The sequence below is a fragment of the Planococcus citri genome, chromosome 4 (assembly GCF_950023065.1).
Source record: "Planococcus citri chromosome 4, ihPlaCitr1.1, whole genome shotgun sequence".
NCBI classification, from domain to species: Eukaryota; Metazoa; Arthropoda; class Insecta; order Hemiptera; family Pseudococcidae; genus Planococcus; species Planococcus citri.
The window spans coordinates 17,806,436-17,825,644 of NC_088680.1; the positions used below are offsets into that span (position 1 = coordinate 17,806,436).

Here is a 19,209-nt window from a genome sequence, read left to right on the forward strand (position 1 = left end):
TTTCAAAAATTTTAAAAATTTAGTATGTACCTAATTAAAAACATTTTTGATGCGAGTCAACTTTTCTACCTTTACTCTTATGATTAAAAAAAAAAAAATTGAATAAATATTTTTCAAGTATGCACATGTTTGCTTGGACGAACACTTTTGGAAATTTTTAAATTGCTACACAAAAAGTGATAGGAAATTGCTTTTCATGTTCGTCCACTCAAATATTTATTAATGTTTTTCTCTTTTACTGAGCCGTTAAAGTCAACGTGCTATTAATTTTATTTCAGAATACAAATAGGTATTAGAATAATGATTCTGGAGCGACCAATTTAACCAAGTATGTTATCAGTCAACAAACACCGCATTTCGCGAATGGACTTTGAAAATCTGGCTTCGGTACCTATAGTATCCCCTATAACCAAGTTTAAATTGATAAGAACCAGCAATCCATGGTACAAACTAACCTAAGGACTTTGAATGCAGGAACTAGTTTCTGATCCTTTGTCTCAGTTTGAGTCATCGTTATTTCAACACAATGTGGTTGATGTGAGAAATGTGTTTCAATTGTTCCGGGTGAATACTCGTACTTTTGGAAGTCGTCGCCGATCCTTGATGAGATGATGGTGTGTTTGCGATAGTAGTGTACGTCGTGCTTGCATTTATTTGAGTCTTTTTAACTTACTAATTTTACGGTTCACTTTCATTAAGTATATTGTGCATTTTTTTAGAAGACTTGATTGAAAATTTATTCGACTTCGAGATTCATACTGTTCATGGTAAGTAAATTTGTGTTATTTTTATTGCTACTCGTAATATCGCTTGCTTTTAATACCTAGTTTATTTTTGAGATAGTCGGTCTATCATGAATTCAATACATTTTAGAAATTCAACTCGATACTTGATAGTTTTCGATAATATCAAAGTGAATAAAAAGGGTGTCTAACGGTCATAAAAAACATTAAAAGTCATTAAAAAGTTATGAATTTTGCTCGTCGAAACACACTTAAAAAATTTTAAAAAGCCCAAAAATGAAAAAATAAAAAATGAATTTTAAAATTTTGAAGCAAAAAATAATAAATTTCTTCATTTATCACACACACAAAAAAAAACATTTTTATACCTCTTGGAATACCTACTAATTTTCGGGAGCTTTTGCCCTCGCTTTATTAGGGCCTGTTTGCTTTTTGCATTCAATTTTGAATTTTAAAAAAAAATTATTCGAATTTTAAAATTTTGAAGCAAAATGATACCTAATCTTCTTACAAAATAACTCGTCACACAAAAAAAACAATTTTTTTTTATAGTTTTGTTGCCTGTACGAGTATGTTTCATTCTTCAAGAATTTTAAGATGGAAATTTCAAGGTAAAACATTCACGAGTTGGTATTTTTATGTCCTCCTCTCCCATGAAAAACGACTTCGGTACGGCCCTGAGGCAATATTATACGTATTTACTGGGTTTGAGAGACACGACAATTGATATTTAATTTTATTTTGGGGGGAGGGGGTATTTTCATTGTGGTAAAAATGTGAAAAATAGGTAATAAAAAAGTTATGATTTTTTGTCTGTGACTTTTGTTACACACCCTAGCTGATAAAAATTGCAGAGCCAACATTTTATTCCACTTTTCTAATTTTTTTGACAACTTCGACTTGACGAGACATAATCTATACACTACTTAAGCACAATTTAAAATTGGTATAAGATTAGATCAAATAAATATTGCATAGTTTTCAATTTCAAAAAATTGTATTCTAGAATTTCAAAATTCAGAAAAATAAAGTAAAAAACTGAATTCTTTGACCAAAACATTCCACGCTTCTGAATTTATTGGGAAAATTTCTGTTTTAGATAAAATGAAAATTAGTGTGTGAAAATGTTGAAACATTGTTGAAAATTTCATTTTGGAATTCAAGGAAGACAAGGGGATGTAAGCATCGCATTTCAATGTGAAGATAAAATTTAGAAACCACCATAATTTTCAAAATCAAATTCCAAAAATGAATAAGAGGTATAGGTAGGCACCTAACAAGGAAACCTCATGAGTATCACACTTCGATTTGAACGGGACCGTGATTTTTGGAAAGAGCATAGTCTAAAACCCCCAAAAACCAAATTTTCAGCTGCCCAAGTTCATTTTTCGATTTTTGGCGAATTTTTGAAAATTCAAAATTGACTGTTTTTGGCGATTTATGCTTTTTTTTAAAAAAAAAGAACGTACTTGATCAGTAAAAATGGTCAAAATAAGTCCCAAAACTAATATTAATAACCCAAATCCAAATTTTACCATTTCCAGCCATTCTGGAGCCTCCAGCGCGATTTTTCAATTTCTCCAGAATTTTGAATTTGCTCCAGAAGACATGAATATGAAGTTGGGCAGCTAAAAATCGAGTTGTGTATTATACTCGACCTGTTTAACTAGTTGACTAGTTGATTTACATTTGAGCCGATTATGGAAATGACACCTCAAGGGTGGTTTTTTGACCAGCTTTTTTCAAAATTAAAAAATCCAAAAAATCAAAAGTTTCATGTTTGTGTGGAAATTTTTGAAATTCACTCGAATCGCTGTATTTTGTCCAAAACTAAGCCCCCAAATCCAAATTTCACAATTTTTCGCCATTCTGGAGCCTCCAGCGCGATTTTTCAATTTCTCCAGGATTTTGAATTTGCTCCAGAAGGCGTGAATATGCAGTTGGGCAGCTAAAAATCGAGTTGTATATTACACTCGACCTGTTTAACGAGTTGATCTACATTTGAGCCGATTTTGGGAATGACACCTCAAGAGTGGTTTTTTGGCCAGCTTTTTTCAAAATTATAAAATCCAAAAAATCAAAAGATAACCGTTCATGAGGAATTTTAGAAATTTGTGGGAATCGCTGTATTTCTTCAAGAACTAACCCCCGGAGCGCAAATTCTACCATTTCCAGCTGTTTTGGAGCGAGAGTGACACCTCAAAAAACCACTCTTGAGGTATCACTCTCAAAATCGGCTCAACTGTAGATAAACTCGTTAAAGAGGTCGAGTATAATACATAACTCGATTTTTAGCTGCCCAACTTCATATTCACGCCTTCTGGATCAAATTCAAAGTTCTGGAGAAATTGAAATTGCGCTGGAGGCTCCAGAATGGCTGGAAATGGTATAATTTGGATTTGGGTAATTAATATTAGTTTTGGGACTTATTTTGACCATTTTTACTGATCAAGTACGTACTTTTAAAAAAAAGCATAAATCACAAAAAACAGTCAATTTTGAATTTTTAAAAATTCGCCAAAAATCGAAAAATGAACTTGGGCAGCTGAAAATTTGGTTTTGGGGGTTTTAGACTATGCTATTTTCAAAAATCGAGGTCCCGTTCAAATCGGAGTGTGGCACCTCAAGAGGTTCCCTTGTAAGTACTAAAAAAAATCAAAATTTCAAAAGTCTTTAGTGGATAAAAAGGGTGGATAATACTGAATTCGCGCAGAGAGCTGTTGGGTTTGGTACATAGGTACTTGCCGTATGGGAGATGAGTACCATCGAGATACTCCCATGAGCGTAAACTTTTTCTGCATGATAATAAGGTATCGACCCAAACATCTTTTTGTTCTGTGAATCGAAATCGGTGAAAATAAGCGACTAGATTTCAAGTTTTCTCCCAACTCTAGGGTTTTGAAAACCACAACAATCATTTTATTTTAAATTACAGATCGCTCAAGATGTCCACTAATCGAACACACGAAGGAATCCGCATTGTCGATGACAGCAACGATCCTTTTGTCTATCTTTACAATGTACCAAACCTAAAAGAATTAGCATCGCATGAAGTAGCTCGAGGGATATGGTGCAGTGGTTTGGAGAAGTTCCAGCTTGACAATAAGCAAGATAGTTCTCATAAGGAGCGTTCTGTACAACTGATAGCGGATTTGAATATTCCTAAATGCATTAAAGGTATGCTCCGAAATGACCTACGAGAAGTTGGCCGAAGTATTAAACAATGGGCAGAACATTTATTATTTTACATGAAATTTCCCAAGAAATTTTCCAAGCATCGTTACGATATTCCTAGCATCGATCCAAACTGGTTGGTTTGGTCGACGAATGGTGAAATCGACTGTAGAAAAACCGCCAAAAACATGCTACAAGTCGACTGCTTGACAAATGTGCATAAATTCATCATTATGAGCGCCTATTGCATGGAGGACGAAATGAAAAATTTTTCGTTGGATTGGCTTCCGGTAGATTTTTATGCAAATGTGACACGTTCCAACGGCTGGGTGTTTTTCTATTGGATTTGTTACCTTAGAAATGAACTATGTAAAGTGCCAGAATACTTCGTCATGGCAGAGAATTTCAATATTCGTGATCGGTTCATCAACTGGATTAGTTACCTTAGAAATGAACTGTGTAAAGTGCCACGATCCCTCTCCGTGGCAGCGATGAATCGAGCTACGGCAGCGAATTTCAAGCCAGGATCCTCCGCCATGGCAGCGCAGATTCGCGTTATGGCAGCGAATTTCAATATTCGTGATCGGTTCATTAACGATTACTTCTGGAGCCTTTTAAGCGAGGATGATCAGGTAGCAATTGCCAAATATTGGATTCATCGAACTTACAAACAGAGTAGGATACTAAATGGTCCATATTGCAACACAACTTGCGTATTTTTCGAGCAAACGATTTCTAAAATGAATTACAATCAGCAACAACGTTTGTTTACAGAAAGTTCTCATATTAGCATATTTTTTGACTTCACGTCCTTTTCCAATTCTCCGCGATGTGCACTTTGCATCTGGAGAAATATTAAAAATCACATCGAAGTTACACAATTTTCTTCCATTATCGATTCGCTTACGTTTTGTACTTCTGATTATCCTTTATTGATGTCTGCATTAGCTGAGATTTGGGATACTGCTACTGATTCCCAAAGAAATTACCTGATTCACGACCAATCCTGGCTGTGCTCATACATTGACTTGTGTCTTGGCAATGACAACCCTTACCTTCGAGAATTTCTGAGCAAATTACTTCATCAGTTGCCTTCAAATGAGAGAAAAAGACTGATTTTCAAGGTAGCTAGAAGCCTTTTTTTTCACGAGTGTTGTTCCGAAGCGTTCAACTTATTAGTGAACTCGTGTTTGCCGCACTGGAAGGACCAATTGGCACTGAAAGAATTCGTAATGCAGTCTATCAGTTTCAAAATATATTTACATGATTTGGTAATCCGTGATCAAGAGTATGAAAAATTCATTGGAAAAATTAAATTTTATTGTTCTTATGATACAAACGCTGTCCAAGTATTCAAAGAAGAGTTCCTGAAAACAGAATTAACAGCACACTCCACTTGTGAAATTGGTCTCATTACCAACATCAATAAATGGAATAAATTCAGCGAATTTATCGACGATACTTTTGAAAACGACCCTACCTCAAGATCGGTGGTGAAGCGAAAGTTCATATCAAAGATGGTCGCCTCTGCCTGCAAAAACCCTAGAAATGTCAAAACCCTTTATGATCGTTTCGATGATCTCGTGAAAGTTGTTGAAACTGTATTTGTAGACGAAGAGTTGAAAAAAGTGAAACGTTCGTTTTTTATTCCTTATGAGCTAATACTCTTTTTTTCTTTTCATGATTATGATCGTAGTTATCCTTATTCTGTGTTTCCTTCGGGCTGGCGGCGTGACTTCACGAGCGTGACCCAGTAAGGGTAAGGGCACCAATTATGGACCAGTCCGCAATATGGACCAGCGCCCGTTCTCGTTGGTAATTAGCGCAATCTGTCAGGAAAACATATATTCTGATGTTTTTTTCATCAAAAAAACGAATGAGACAAAAATTACAACTGTAAAGTCAAAACTCGCTGAGAAATTTACAAAAAACTGTTTTGAGACATTGAAAAATTTTTTTAGCGTGTTTCAACTTTTATTAAAATATATATGTGGTGTAATTTTCTAAATGTCATTGATGTTTATAATATCAAAAAAGGATGTAGTTTCTGCTGGAGTGATCAGTTTTTGCTAAAAATGAGGGTATGTACAGAAATTTTTGGTGCAAAGTTTTTTTTATGGGGTGCGCTAATATGGACCACCTGTGATATTGAATTTTTCACTCATTTTTTACAGCCACTGAAAAGAGGAATGCTTGAAATACTTCTTTTTGTTCATTTCTACTAATAAATATGATGTTTTGAAATGTAAAAATATGTTTATTTTGAAATTATTCTTTAGGTGGTCCATATTAGGTGTCCAAAATTTTGAACTGTCATTTTGACACTCATCATTCAACAATTTGAAAAAAATATTCAAAATTAACCTGAACTGCTTAGAATAAGTTTTTTTGTTCATTTCTACAAATAAATATGACCTTTTGAAAAATGTGAAAATATGTTTATTTTGAAATTTTATAGGTGGTCCATATTAGGCGTCCAAAATTTCGAACTGTCATTTTGACACTCATCACTCAACAATAAAAAAAACATACTTAAAGTTGACCTTCACCCCTGAAGTTTTGTACAGTGTTAGTGGAAGGATGGAACTTCATTTTAAGGCTTTGTGGAGGTTTCTACCTCCTATAGTTTTTAAGTGGCAATCCTTCAAAAAAAAAGTGGTCCATATTTGGTGCCTTTACCCTTATTATGAAATGTTTAATCAAAAGTTGGCCGAGTGGTGGTCGAAGGACGATATCGAGAAGTAATTTTATCCGCTGATTTGTCAATGTGAAATGTACGTAAGAATTGAATAAAAATTACTCAGTTGAAAAACTCGTACCTTTTGTTTTTTTTTATCTAGGTAATTTTATTTTAAAACTGGAGCATAAATTATATTATTTAAGTATACAAAGTCGTGTAATTCTGCAGGCCTGCACTCAGCTCTTAACTCTTAAGTGACAGTGTGCCTCAAAAATCCACAACTACAATTTTTTTTCAAGAAAATTATTTCACGTAAAAATATTCGAAAATGTAGAGACATATTTTGCACCTGAGTGCTTTACCCAATACATTGGCTCACTACCTACTTACTCGAGGTAGTGAGCAGTACCTAGCTTCAAGAGCTTTGGTATCTGGCGATTCACCGCCTTGTTACCTATTTTTCGGACACTGATAATTGTTTACGTAATACACAACATAGAGACAATTACCTTATAAAATAAAGAAATCCTTCAATTACTCTTAGTATCGTTTATTGGTAAATAAATCTGTAGTTTATTACTGAACCAGTAGACCAGTACAGTATTACGGAAGGGAGATGACATTAAAATATCAAAAAGGAGTGCAATTAAGCACATCACCTCGGGAGGGAACAATAAACGGATGAGGGAATGTCCATCTATGTTACTCATCGTAATGAGATTTTCAATAAGGATACCAAACAGTATTACGTAGTTACTGATGGATCCGAGTACATCTAAACGATCTCAATCTATCTAACTGGAACATTTGTTTATTACGAAATAGATCACAGGAACACTGGAACCAGTTCATATTTCAAACTCAGGAACAGTTTTATGCAATTAGATCTTACAATCATAGTTTACAAAAACAAGAGAATAGGTACAAGCCTATCTCTTTTCCAGAACACAGATTATACCAATTAGAGCTGAAAACAGTACTCGCAGACAGCGGGTAGTTACTGTACCTGTATTGCAGATTCTCGCTTCTCACTAGTAGCTCATAGCGAGTTGAAAAAAATTCACACCTGTTCACATTATAGTAATTTATGTAGCGAGTTGAATGTGTTGCCGGTGTACCGGCATGACATCATCAAACACTGTCAAACGTCAATCACACATATGAACGACAGGTGTCGAAGCATAACTCCTCCCACTTACGCATTATCAAGTTTTGGGATGCGTGCGCAGACTAAGTTCAAAATCAATCTGGTTGTGCTCGCTCGCTACAAATTACTATAATGTGAACAGGCGTGAATTTTTTTCAACTCGCTATGAGCTACTAGTGAGAAGCGAGAATCTGCAATACAGGTACAGTAACTACCCGCTGTCTGCGAGTACTGTTATCAGCTCTAATTGGTATAATCTGTGTTCTGGAAAAGAGATAGGCTTCGAATCAACTCGATACTAGCCACTAGCGGGTTTAGCCGGTATTTTCACCAGATACCAGTTAGCAGGTAGCGTAACTGTTTTCAGCTCTGATACCAATGTTTATGCAATGGGAGTCGTTAGATGACTAGTTTATCGCACGGTTCTCTTTCAACTCGTTAGTCTAAGAGAACTAAACTAATTAGAGGTCGTGTTATGGAACTACAGGGTGCCCAGAAATATCAAGCACCCCTAAGAAAGTTTTTCATTAAAAATATAGGTTGGCAACGTGAAACAGGTGCATATGATTGGTGGAATGTTATCTCTCCAGTCCAACAACCAATCATGTGCTATCATTATTATCATTCACTGTGACCAACCAAAGTATTTTAGTAGAAAACTTTTTTAGGGGTGCTCGATATTTCTGGGCACCCTGTACATATTTAGTATATTGGCTGTAGGCAGAACGAATTTCTATCACCTATGTGACAGAAAATGCTGCACAATCAGTCTCTACAAAAGAACTCAGAAAGTAGTCAAGGAACAAGGAATACAAATAATTAACATCGTCGAGAAATTTGTGCTTTTTTCCAAAACATCCAAAAAGCAAAATGAATCAAAGCTTCATGAAAAATTCAAAATAGGTACCTACTTCTGCATCTGCATGATTTTCTTCTTCAGTTTTGAAGAATTTTGAGCTTAAAAGGTTGAGTTATGATTTTTATGAGTTTACAAAAATGGTGTCGAAAATAAGTTGAAAGGGTATTCCTGGGTAAGATAATGAAATGTCTCTCTTCTTAGATTTGAGAAATTATGATATAGGTAATATTATTGTTGGGTACCTCTAAAAAGAATTTTCGACCCAACAATCCACCTCTCATCTCACCCCCTTAACCAGTCTATCTGAAAAACGTGTTTTTTGCAATGTAGCGAGCAGGATTGCGCCGGAAAGTTTCCGCAGTGAAACTTTCTATGCTTCACTGATGCGCACGCAGCTGAGCTGATTAGGTAAGTACAGCTGCTGAGCTCTGAACCTGCCGCGTTGAGTTTTTATCTTCTCTTTATTCAGTATATTTCTGTCGTTTAGCTGAGGTATATTGTATATGTTTGCGTGTACGTGCATAGGTAATTGTGGTCGTTACCTATGTACTTTGTGCTTAATTTGACTAGACCGTTAGTTTGTCATTTTGTTTAAAACTCTTTGTTTATTCGTTGATGAATATTATAGGTATCCTTTTTACCACGTTAATTGGTGTTGTGATTATTATCATACTACAAGCTCTGCTTTAATTACATACGCAACCCACGGACTAACAGTGTTGCGGATGGTCTTTTTATTACGTAAGTTAATTTTTCGATTTAAGCGAGAATTTTAAAATCCATAAAAGGAATAATATTATGGTTCTTATGGTACACAACCTTCGTGGTACGATGTTTGCGCTGGAAAATTTTTGTTCTATACATTTTTACATATTTCGCATATTTTTTCCAAAAAACTGGGTATTTTGATAGATTTAAAAAAAATATTAGCACGTTGCAGACAATTTTAACCCTGATTTTTTTCAATTTTTTTTAAAAATCCAAAGACGTCCTTAAAATCCAATTTGAAAACTTTAAATCAATGTGATGGAAGGACTAAAATCTGGGGGAAAAGCCAAACATATTTTAAAAATATTTTCTCAAGTATTTACCAACGTTGGTAACATTTTCAGAATTTTTTGAGAGGTGGCCGCTGTTCTTTGGCGAGAAAACCATTCGGAAACGCGTTTTTCTCGCCTATAAAAATGGTCGTTTGGTTCAATTTTTTTTCTCACAATACCTATATCATTAAATTAGCCGAGTTACACGTGATCAAGGTGATCAACCTGAACTTGGACCAAATTCGTCAATTTGTTCATGTTTTATAATTCATTGAATTGTACCATTTTGGTTTCTTTGTACCTACGTTTCTTATAACGAAAATATTTTGAATTACAGATCACTCAAGATGGCCAATCGCCGAATACACGAGGCCAATGACCCCGTCGTCGAGAATCACGAAGATCGCTTTGTATACTTCGACGTACCAGTAAGCTTGCAAGCACTAGCGGCAGATGAAATAGCTCGATCAATATGGCACAGCAATCTATCAACGTATCACCCTATCAAGAAAGAAGAATCGAATGTTATCCCGTTAAGCGATCTTCTCGAGTACTGTGACGAATATGGATACCAGCAGCAGCAGACAAAACAGATGATAAACGATCTGAAAGTTCCTCGTAGTGTTGAAGAAAAGCTGGATAATTCCTTGAAAAGTATTCGTAAACGGATTAGAGATTGGGTGGTGCATCTTCTTCAAATAGTATTTAACTACGAATGCCTGAGGGGAAGTCATGAAATTCGTGGCATTGACCCAAGATGGTGCGTTTGGAGAGCGAATGGCGGAATCGAGTACGAAGATAGTGCGAAGAAAATCATAGAGATGGGCGATTTGAGCGATTTGCAGAAATTTCTCATCATGTGCGAATATTGTTTCGACGACATGATCAAAAAGTTTTCTTTGGACTTGCTGCCTTCTGAATTCATCGACGAAGTAGATTTCGCCACTCACCGTTCTTGTTTCTACTGGATTCGTTATCTTAAAAATGAACTGCACAAAATGCCGTTGGAAAATCCCACTTTGGCAGATGTCGACATGTCACGGACGCGTGATATCATAATTAATTACGATTATTGTCCCGTGGAAGAATATGATTATTATAGATTCAGTAATCTTTTTTTCTGGTATCGTTTAAGCGATGATGATCAAGTGACAGTTGTTGCTGCTTGGATTCGTCATGGACATCCTTCCGAGTACATGTTACTTGACCAAATCGTTTCGGAAATGTCGTGGTATCAGCAACAGCGTTTGCTTTCTGAAATGAACGATCAGATCGACCAAATTATTCTTGACTTTATTTCGTGTCATGATTCACCGCGACTTGCTCTTTGGATATGGAAACACTTGAAAGACAATATGCCCGCAGAACAATTCATCGAGCTATTTTGCAATCTGATATTCAGCGATATTAAAACATGTACGTTGGTTGAGTTTTGGCAGACTGCTTCCGATCATCAGAGAAATTATTTTATTGCCAATATGTCGAAAGAGTTCATTAACACCTTCATTCGTGACATCCTTGACATTCCCGGCTCACTAATGATTGATGGATTGATCAACGAGAGAAGAAACTTGATGCTGAAGAACAATATTCAAGGCGTCATCTCACTGTACGATGAATCTTTGTTGAATCGTATGCTCGATAGTGCTTCGCCGGGCTGTGACGATGACCATCTGACTGTAATGAAATTAGGTATTGATTCTTTCAGATTCTTAAAACATTTGGAACGGATGTATTGCAATCGAAATCTGAAAAAGTTAGACGAAGAATTGAAATCGTACTTTTTGAATGATATTAACGCTGCTCGTGAATACAAACGTTTGTACCTGACGCACGTAGACCAGGATTATTTTTATGATGGAATTCGCCTCGTTACAAATTTCAATTTGTGGAACGAGTTTTGTAACTATATCGACGAAGCTTTCGATTACGACTTAGCAAGGACATCGCAGGTGAAGCAAAGAATCGTATCTTCTGTAGCTGTAACCTTAGTTACTATTCAGAGCAACACCGTAGTGACCGAACCGCAATATTACCTCGATCTCCGGCGTGGTTTTGATGATCTAGTGAAAATTTTCGAAATGGTGTTCGAGGACAACGATGAATTAAGAGATGAGAAACGTGCCTTTTACGGTGCATTTTACGAGTATAAGTCAAGACATGCCTTCGCGAATATTGACAAAGAGTTCAAATTGAAGCTTAAACGGTGGTGTGTCGGATTAAAAAAAACAAAAAATGAATAAATGAAATGTAATTGTAAACTAGGTTAACCCAATGAATAAAAATTAAGTTAGTATGTGAACTGTGATTGAAAAATGATCTTTTTCGATAAATATAAATTTAATTAGGTTGGTAATGTAAAGAAATATGTAGATAGGTACTGAATTATAAAAAAAATTGAAATAAATGAATAAATTGATTGAAAAATTTTTATTTATGGATTTATTTTTCTGGGTTTAATAGTTTCAAATTTGAATGAAAACTTTTTAAACATTTCAATTTTAGAAAATTGGCCCGAACAAAGCGAGAGCATAAATTTTTGAAATGTTCTAATCCAAGTTGATTTTTTTTTTTTTTTTTGATGCGCGAAATTGATTTTTCTGAACTTATTGCTGTAGTTTTTAGAAACAATTTTAGAAAAAAAGTGAAGTAGCCAGAGCAAAGTAAGGGCAAAAACTTTGAAAATTGTTTAATCCTGCAGTAAAAAAAAAACAACATTATTTTCAACTTTGGAAAATTGATTTTTCTGGATTAGATTTTTTCGTGACAAATTCGCACAAATGAGCAAAGCGAGAGCAAGAGCTTTCAAAAATTTAGTAACTAAAACATTTTTCATGTGAGTCAAATTTTTTACCTTTATTCTTATAATTTAAAAAAAAATTGAATAAATATTTGCCAAGTAGGTAGGGCTACATTTTTTTTTTTTTGAATCTAACTATGTTTATTTAGAAGAACATGAAAAATAGGTAGTTTCTATGCGTTTTATTTGTTCCGGATGATTGCTTGGACTTCATCATCAATCATTAATAACACGAAGGATGAAGGTGTGTTTGCAAAGGTAGTGTAGCTATAGCTACTTTTGATGCATTTCTAACAAACACCTGTCTGGTGGTACAATAACACGTGCTTGCATTTGTTTGAGTCGTACATTAGCTTTCAAGTATCGTGGATACCTGGTTCACTTTATTTTTTAAAATTAAAAAAAATTTTTTTTTTGGAATTTGGAAGACGTGACTGACGATTTATTCGATTTCGAGATTCATACAGTTCATGGTGAGTAAATTTATGATTGTATTGACAATATCTACTATGTACTCATTGTACTCGTATTTTTATTGCTAAGTACCTATTAGAATCATATCTATACTTGTGATTGACATTTTTGATGTTGGTGAGAATATTTTTGAAAATGTTACGAAACCCAGATCGCAGAAATTATCGAAAATTGAGTACTTATCGTTCGCTTGAAATCTACCTACTTTATTTTTGAGATATTATTCAATCTATCATGAAATCGATACATTTTAGAAATTGAACACGATAATACTTAATTTTCTGATGATAATGAATAAAATTACACCAAAATACTAGAATGATGAAGATCACATGTATGAGCTCGGTCTTTTGTGGCCATCTTTTTTCTCAAACTTTTGAAAAATGTGAAAAATTTAATGACAAGTGAAGAAGCCTTAAAGGCCTATAGGATTTTATGACATTTTATATGATTTATGCACTTCGATCACATTTCATACAAAATTAGAACAAATTTCATCAAATAATTAGCTTATCTTTTTCCAATATTTTTTAAAATTTTGCAAGAAAAAATTTACATTCAACATTTCATTCCGCTTTTCTCAAACTTCGACTTGACGAGGAACAATTTTTACATTAGGTACAATAAAATTGGCGTAAGTAAGATAAGATCTAATAAATATTGCTAAGTTTTCAATTTCGAAAAATTTTATTCTAGAATTTCGAAATTCATGAAAAAAATTGGTAAAAAAACTGAAATTTGTGACAAAAAAATTTACGTTTCTGAATCAGGAAAAATTTTAGTTTTGGATAAAATGAAAAAATATGATTTTCACATTTTTCAAAAAAGGTTTTGTGTACTTCCAAGATACATATCTCATTCAAAATTGAATTTTTAAAAAATGAAATGAAAATTTTTTTGAAAACATGAAAAAAGTAGGTAGAAGCAATCTGATGAAATTTTCAAATTGATGAAATCCTAAAATGTTGTACAAAAGTCGAATCATGTACCCTATCAGCGATCTGAGGGCATATTGATGATTCTAAATTTAACCCCTCGACTACATATACAACTTACTACATTGATATGTCTTCCTACAAAACACCATTTGGGCATAAATTCGCAGAAAAGTTTTCCTGGCACCTTAAAATCAGCAATTTTCATACTTTCAACGAATTTATGCCGACGTAAGCGACCACCGAAAAAAAAAATGAACTCCACAGGGAGATTCAGCATCTCAAACTCTACAAATTGAGTGCTAGCCGTAAATTTTAAAAATCGATTTTGGAGCTTTAAACCTGAAAAACGTGAATTTTTAGCTAAAATGGCCCCACTTTGAGGCCACGTGGCTCAGCCCCATGGTGCCGTGGGGGGCTAAAAATTTTTTTGGGGTGGTTTCAACTCAAAAGGAACCACATATGTGAATTTCAGAAAATTCTGAGACCTACGATTTTTTTCGACCCGCCCTAGTGGACATCTACGTATAGTCCGGCATATGACAATAGGAGTATTGCACCCCCCCCCTCGCCGATCCTCCGGGACAACTTTTTTCTTAAAGGGGACATCCTAAGGAACATTTTAAAGCAAACTTTCCAAAAAAAAGTTGGCCTTACTTACAAAATGGCGGCCATTTTGATTGACAGGTCAGCAGAAATCGCAGATTTTGCGTTTCAACATAGGACTTGCACGAAATTTTTCAAACCTTACAAAAGTAGATCGAAAGATCATGCAAAAATTTATCACCTGTCAAAATTTCAAGTGCTAAAGAGCGTTTTTCGATTTTTAGTGAATTTTTGAAAATCCAATTTAGGACAAAAATGAGGGAAAAAAATCAAAATTTTACCAAATTGACCAAGAAAGCTGAAATTTGGGATATACCCTATTTTCGACATGCCAAATCGATTGAAAACGGTTTCAACCCGTTTTGAGCAGTTCTGGAGCCTCCAGCAGATTTTTGAAACTCGAAATTCCCACAAAATTCCATCAAATGTAGATGGAAAGCTGAAATTTACTCTACACTCCAATTTTAACACCCTCTAAAGACGACTTCAGGTGGGTTCAAGTCATTTTAGAGCCTCCAGCGACTATTTTGAAAATTACTGAAACCTCCAGTAGATTTTTGAAACTTGAAATTTCTACAAAATTTCATCAAACTGAGATGCAGAGTAGAAATTTATTCTGCAAACTAATTTCAATATGCTACGAAGTTGACTGCTGGTGGATTTCAAGTCGTTTTGGAGTCTCCAGCGACTTTTTGAAAGGTTATATGGCGTTTTTTTGGAAAATTGAAATTTCCTAAAAGTATCTGGAAGCTTCAGAACCTTTTGAAACCACCATATAGTCTGCGAAGTGAGTTTCAGCTTGCCAACTCCATTTGATAAATTAATGTAGCGGGAATTTCAAGTTTCAAAAATCTACTGGAGGCACCCGTAATTTTCAAAAAAGCCGCTGGAGGCTCTAAAATGACTTGAACCCACCTGAAGTCGTCTTTAAAGGGTGTTAAAATTGGAGTGTAGAGTAAATTTCAGCTTTCCATCTCCATTTGATGAAATTTTGTGAAAATTCATAGTATCAAAAATCTGCTGGAGGCTTCAGGAATTTTAAAAAAGTCGCTGGAGGCTCTAAAATGACTTGAAACTTACCTGCAGTACTTCGTAGCGTATTGAAATTAGTTTTTAGAATAAATTTCAGCTTTACAACTCCAATTAGATGGAATTTTGTGGGAATTTCGAGTTTCAAAAATCTGCTGGAGACTCCAGAACTGCTCAAAACGGGTTGAAACCGTTTCCAATCGATTTGGCATGTCGAAAATAGGGTATGTCCCAAATTTCAGCTTTCTTGGTCTATTTGGTAAAATTTTGATTTTTCCCCTCATTTTTGGCCTAAATTGGATTTTCAGAAGTGCACCAAAAATCTAAAAACGCACTTTAGCACTTGAAATTTTGACAGGTGATAAATTTTTGCATGATCTTTCGATCTACTTTTGTAAGGTTTGAAAAATTTCGTGCAAGTCCTATGTTGAAACGCAAAATCTGCGATTTCTGCTGACCTGTCAATCAAAATGGCCGCCATTTTGTAAGTAAGGCCAACATTTTTTTGGGCAAGTTTGCTTTAAAATGTTCTTTAGGATGTTCCCCTTAAGAAAAACGTTGTCCCGGAGGATTGGCGGGGGGGGGGGGGGGTGCAATTACCCCTATTGTCATATGCCGGACTAATACATACATTGAGGGGAATTTCCTTTATTTAAAATATTTAATCTCCCTTTTCTCATATCCCCATGAAATGGCGTTTTAAAATTTATGACAACTCTTTATGAAATTAGATCTAATTCTTCTGAAACTTTTTTCTACGATCCCTACTTATTAAGCTTATAAGATGAGATTGTGAATATTATGTTATTCTGCGAATCAAAATTTGTAAAAAGCGACTAAATTTCAAGTTTGCCTCCAACTGTACGGGCTTCCAAAAACCACAACAATAATTTTATTTTAAATTACAGATCACTCATGATGTCTACTAATCAAACACACGAAGCCGAAGGAAATTTCATTTTCGATGGCAGCAACGATCCTTATGTTTATATTTACGATGTACCAAACTTAAAAGAAATAGCATCGCGTGAAGTAGCTCGAGGAATATGGTGCAATGGTTTGGAGAAGTTCCAGCTTGACAATGCGCAAGATACTTCTTGTCTAGACCGTTCTGTACAGCTGATAAAGGATTTGAATATTCCTAGTTGCATTAAAGATACACTCCAAAATGACCTACGAGAAGTTGACCGAAGTATTAAACGATTTGCAGAACATTTTTTACATTTCATGAAATTTCCAAAGAGAGTTTCCAAATATCATTATGAAATTCCTAGCATTGATCCAAACTGGTTGGTTTGGTCGACGAATGGTGAAATCGACTGTCTAAAAACCGCCGCAAACTTGCTACAAGTCGACTGTTTGACAAATGTGCACAAATTTATCATTATGAGCGCCTATTGCATGGAGGACGAAATGAATAAGTTTTCGTTGGATTCGTTGCCGGCAGAATTTTACGCAGATGTGAATTCTTCCAACGGCTGGGTGTTTTACTATTGGATTTGTTACCTTAGATTTAGAAATGAACTGCTTGAAGTGGAAGGATCCCGCGCCATCGCAGAGGCTTTCAATATTTGTGATCGGTTCATCAACCAATACTTTTGGAGCCTTTTAGATGACGATGATCAGGTAGCAGTTGCCGATTATTTGATTTCTCTAGCTGCAGACAACAACGAAGAGAAACGGAAATATGGCCGATATTACACCACTTGCACTTGCGTATTTTTCGGGCAGATAATTTCTAAAATGAATTGCAATCAGCGACAACGTTTGTTTGCGAAGACTGGTACGGGAATATATTGTTCCATCGTGTATTCCAATTCTCCACGATATGTACTTTGCATTTGGAGACGTTCTAAAAATCACATCAAAGTGTGGGAGTTTGCTTCGATTATCAACGAACTGGTGTTTCGTAGTATACATACTGCTGGATGGATGTCTTCGTTGGTTGAGATTTGGGATACTGCTTCTGATTACCAAAGAAACGGTTTGATTTACGTTGAAGACTGGCTGAACTCATTCATTCATTCCTGTATTGGCCACCCCGACCGGCCCCACATTCTAGAATTTTTGAGCAAAGTGCTTCATCAGTTCTCTTCAATTGAGAGAAAAGAACTGATTTTGAAGCTAGCTAATAGCCTGTTTTTTTACCAGTGTAGTCCCGAATCGTTCAACTGTTTAGTGAACTCATGTTTGCCTCACATCGAGGACCAATTGGCGCTGAAAAAATTTGTAAAACAGTCTCACTATTTCAAAGCATATTTGCATCATTGGCTAATTTGTGATCAAGAGTATGAAAAATTCACTGAACAAATAAAATTTTATTGTTCTTACGATGCAAGCGCTGCTCAAGTATTCAAAGAACAGTTCCTGAAAAAAGAATTAAGAGCACGGCACTGTTGTGGAGTTGGTCCCATTACCAACATCAATAAATGGAATAAATTCAGCGAATTTATCGACGAAACTTTTGTAAACGATCTTGCCTCGAGACTGATGGTAAAGCAAAAGTACGTATCAGAGATAGCCGTCTCTATCAACAACTATCGTGAATGCCAGAAAGCCCTTCGTGATTGTTCCGATAATATTGTGAAAGTTGTTGAAATGATATTTGTTGACGATGATGAGTTGAAAAAAGTGAAACGTTTGTTTTTTCATCCTTTCGATGCTATTGAGCAGACATTGCTTTCTTATGATCGTAATCGTGATCGTATTAATCGGTATAATAATACTAACCCCCATACTGGCCAAACTTCTCCTTTTGATGATATTGAGCAGTTGTTGCATTCTTATGATCGTAATCGTGATCGTATTAATCGGTATTTAAATACTCGTATGTTAATGGGAAATTCGTCGAGTGGTGTTTGATGAACGATATCGGGAGGTAATTTTATTCTTCGATTTGTCAATGTGAAGTGTACGTAAAAATTTAATAAAAATTATCTATAGTTTGAAAAACTTGTACCTGCGTTTTATTTCAATTATAGGATCGGATTGGTGCAGAGTAGATTTCGTTGGTTGTGAATCTTCTGTATTTACGGCGAACTGGGTATGCAAATCTATTAACATGGTTTCGCGAAATTTTTCCGGGCAGACAAAGCTGAAGTTCAATTCTCTTTACTCCACATCACTGAATTTGACAACTTTGAGCTTTAATTACTTTTGAACGGTAAACGCCAGCGCTTTGGGTGAAAACCCATTCATTTAGGACAATTGAACTTAATTTAATGCAATTCATACTTGATTATTAATTAGGTACACTAAGCAACTTTTTTTGACTTATTTTTTTTTGTGTTTGGGTTAAAAATGGGCGTAATCGATAGTTTACACCCTAAAACAAAAAACAGAATGAGTTTTTAAAATTTGAGTCGTTGTTCGTAGCGATATCCGTATTGTTTTGCGAAAAAAAAAACAATATGTATTAATTCCTCAAATTCAAATTTCACCATTTCCAGCCATTCCGGAGCCTCTAGCGCGATTTTTTAATTTCTCCAGAATTTTGAATATGCTCCAGAAAGCGTGAATATGAAGTTGGACAGCTCAAAATCGAGTTATGTATTATAATCGACCTGTTTAACGAGTTTATCCACATTTGAGCCGATTTTGGGAGGGACACCTCAAGAGTGGAAACATTGATAAATCTTCTCAAAGTGTAAATGTGAACTTTGAAAATCCAAACAACAAAATCATGGGTTAGATGATATTTTTTTGGTGCTGTGAACTTGTGA

General features: G+C 35.1%; 1 protein-coding gene across 3 annotated transcripts; it reads left to right on the forward strand.

Annotated features, from left to right (window-relative positions):
* The first annotated feature begins 350 nt into the window (after positions 1-350).
* Positions 351-12,076, forward strand: LOC135842438 (uncharacterized). 3 transcript variants are annotated; one of them, XM_065359900.1, is made up of 2 exons: positions 351-767; positions 3,679-6,725. In XM_065359900.1, exon 2 carries the CDS (start codon positions 3,689-3,691, stop codon positions 5,672-5,674), a length of 1,986 nt encoding a protein of 661 aa, XP_065215972.1. In that variant the 5' UTR covers positions 351-767; positions 3,679-3,688; the 3' UTR covers positions 5,675-6,725. The 3 variants fall into 3 exon arrangements, with proteins under 3 accessions (XP_065215972.1, XP_065215974.1, XP_065215973.1); XM_065359902.1 differs by lacking the exon at positions 3,679-6,725 and adding an exon at positions 9,981-12,076 and having other exon boundaries at positions 582-767; XM_065359901.1 differs by lacking the exons at positions 351-767; positions 3,679-6,725 and adding exons at positions 9,025-9,344; positions 9,981-12,076.
* Positions 12,077-19,209: the final 7,133 nt, after the last annotated feature.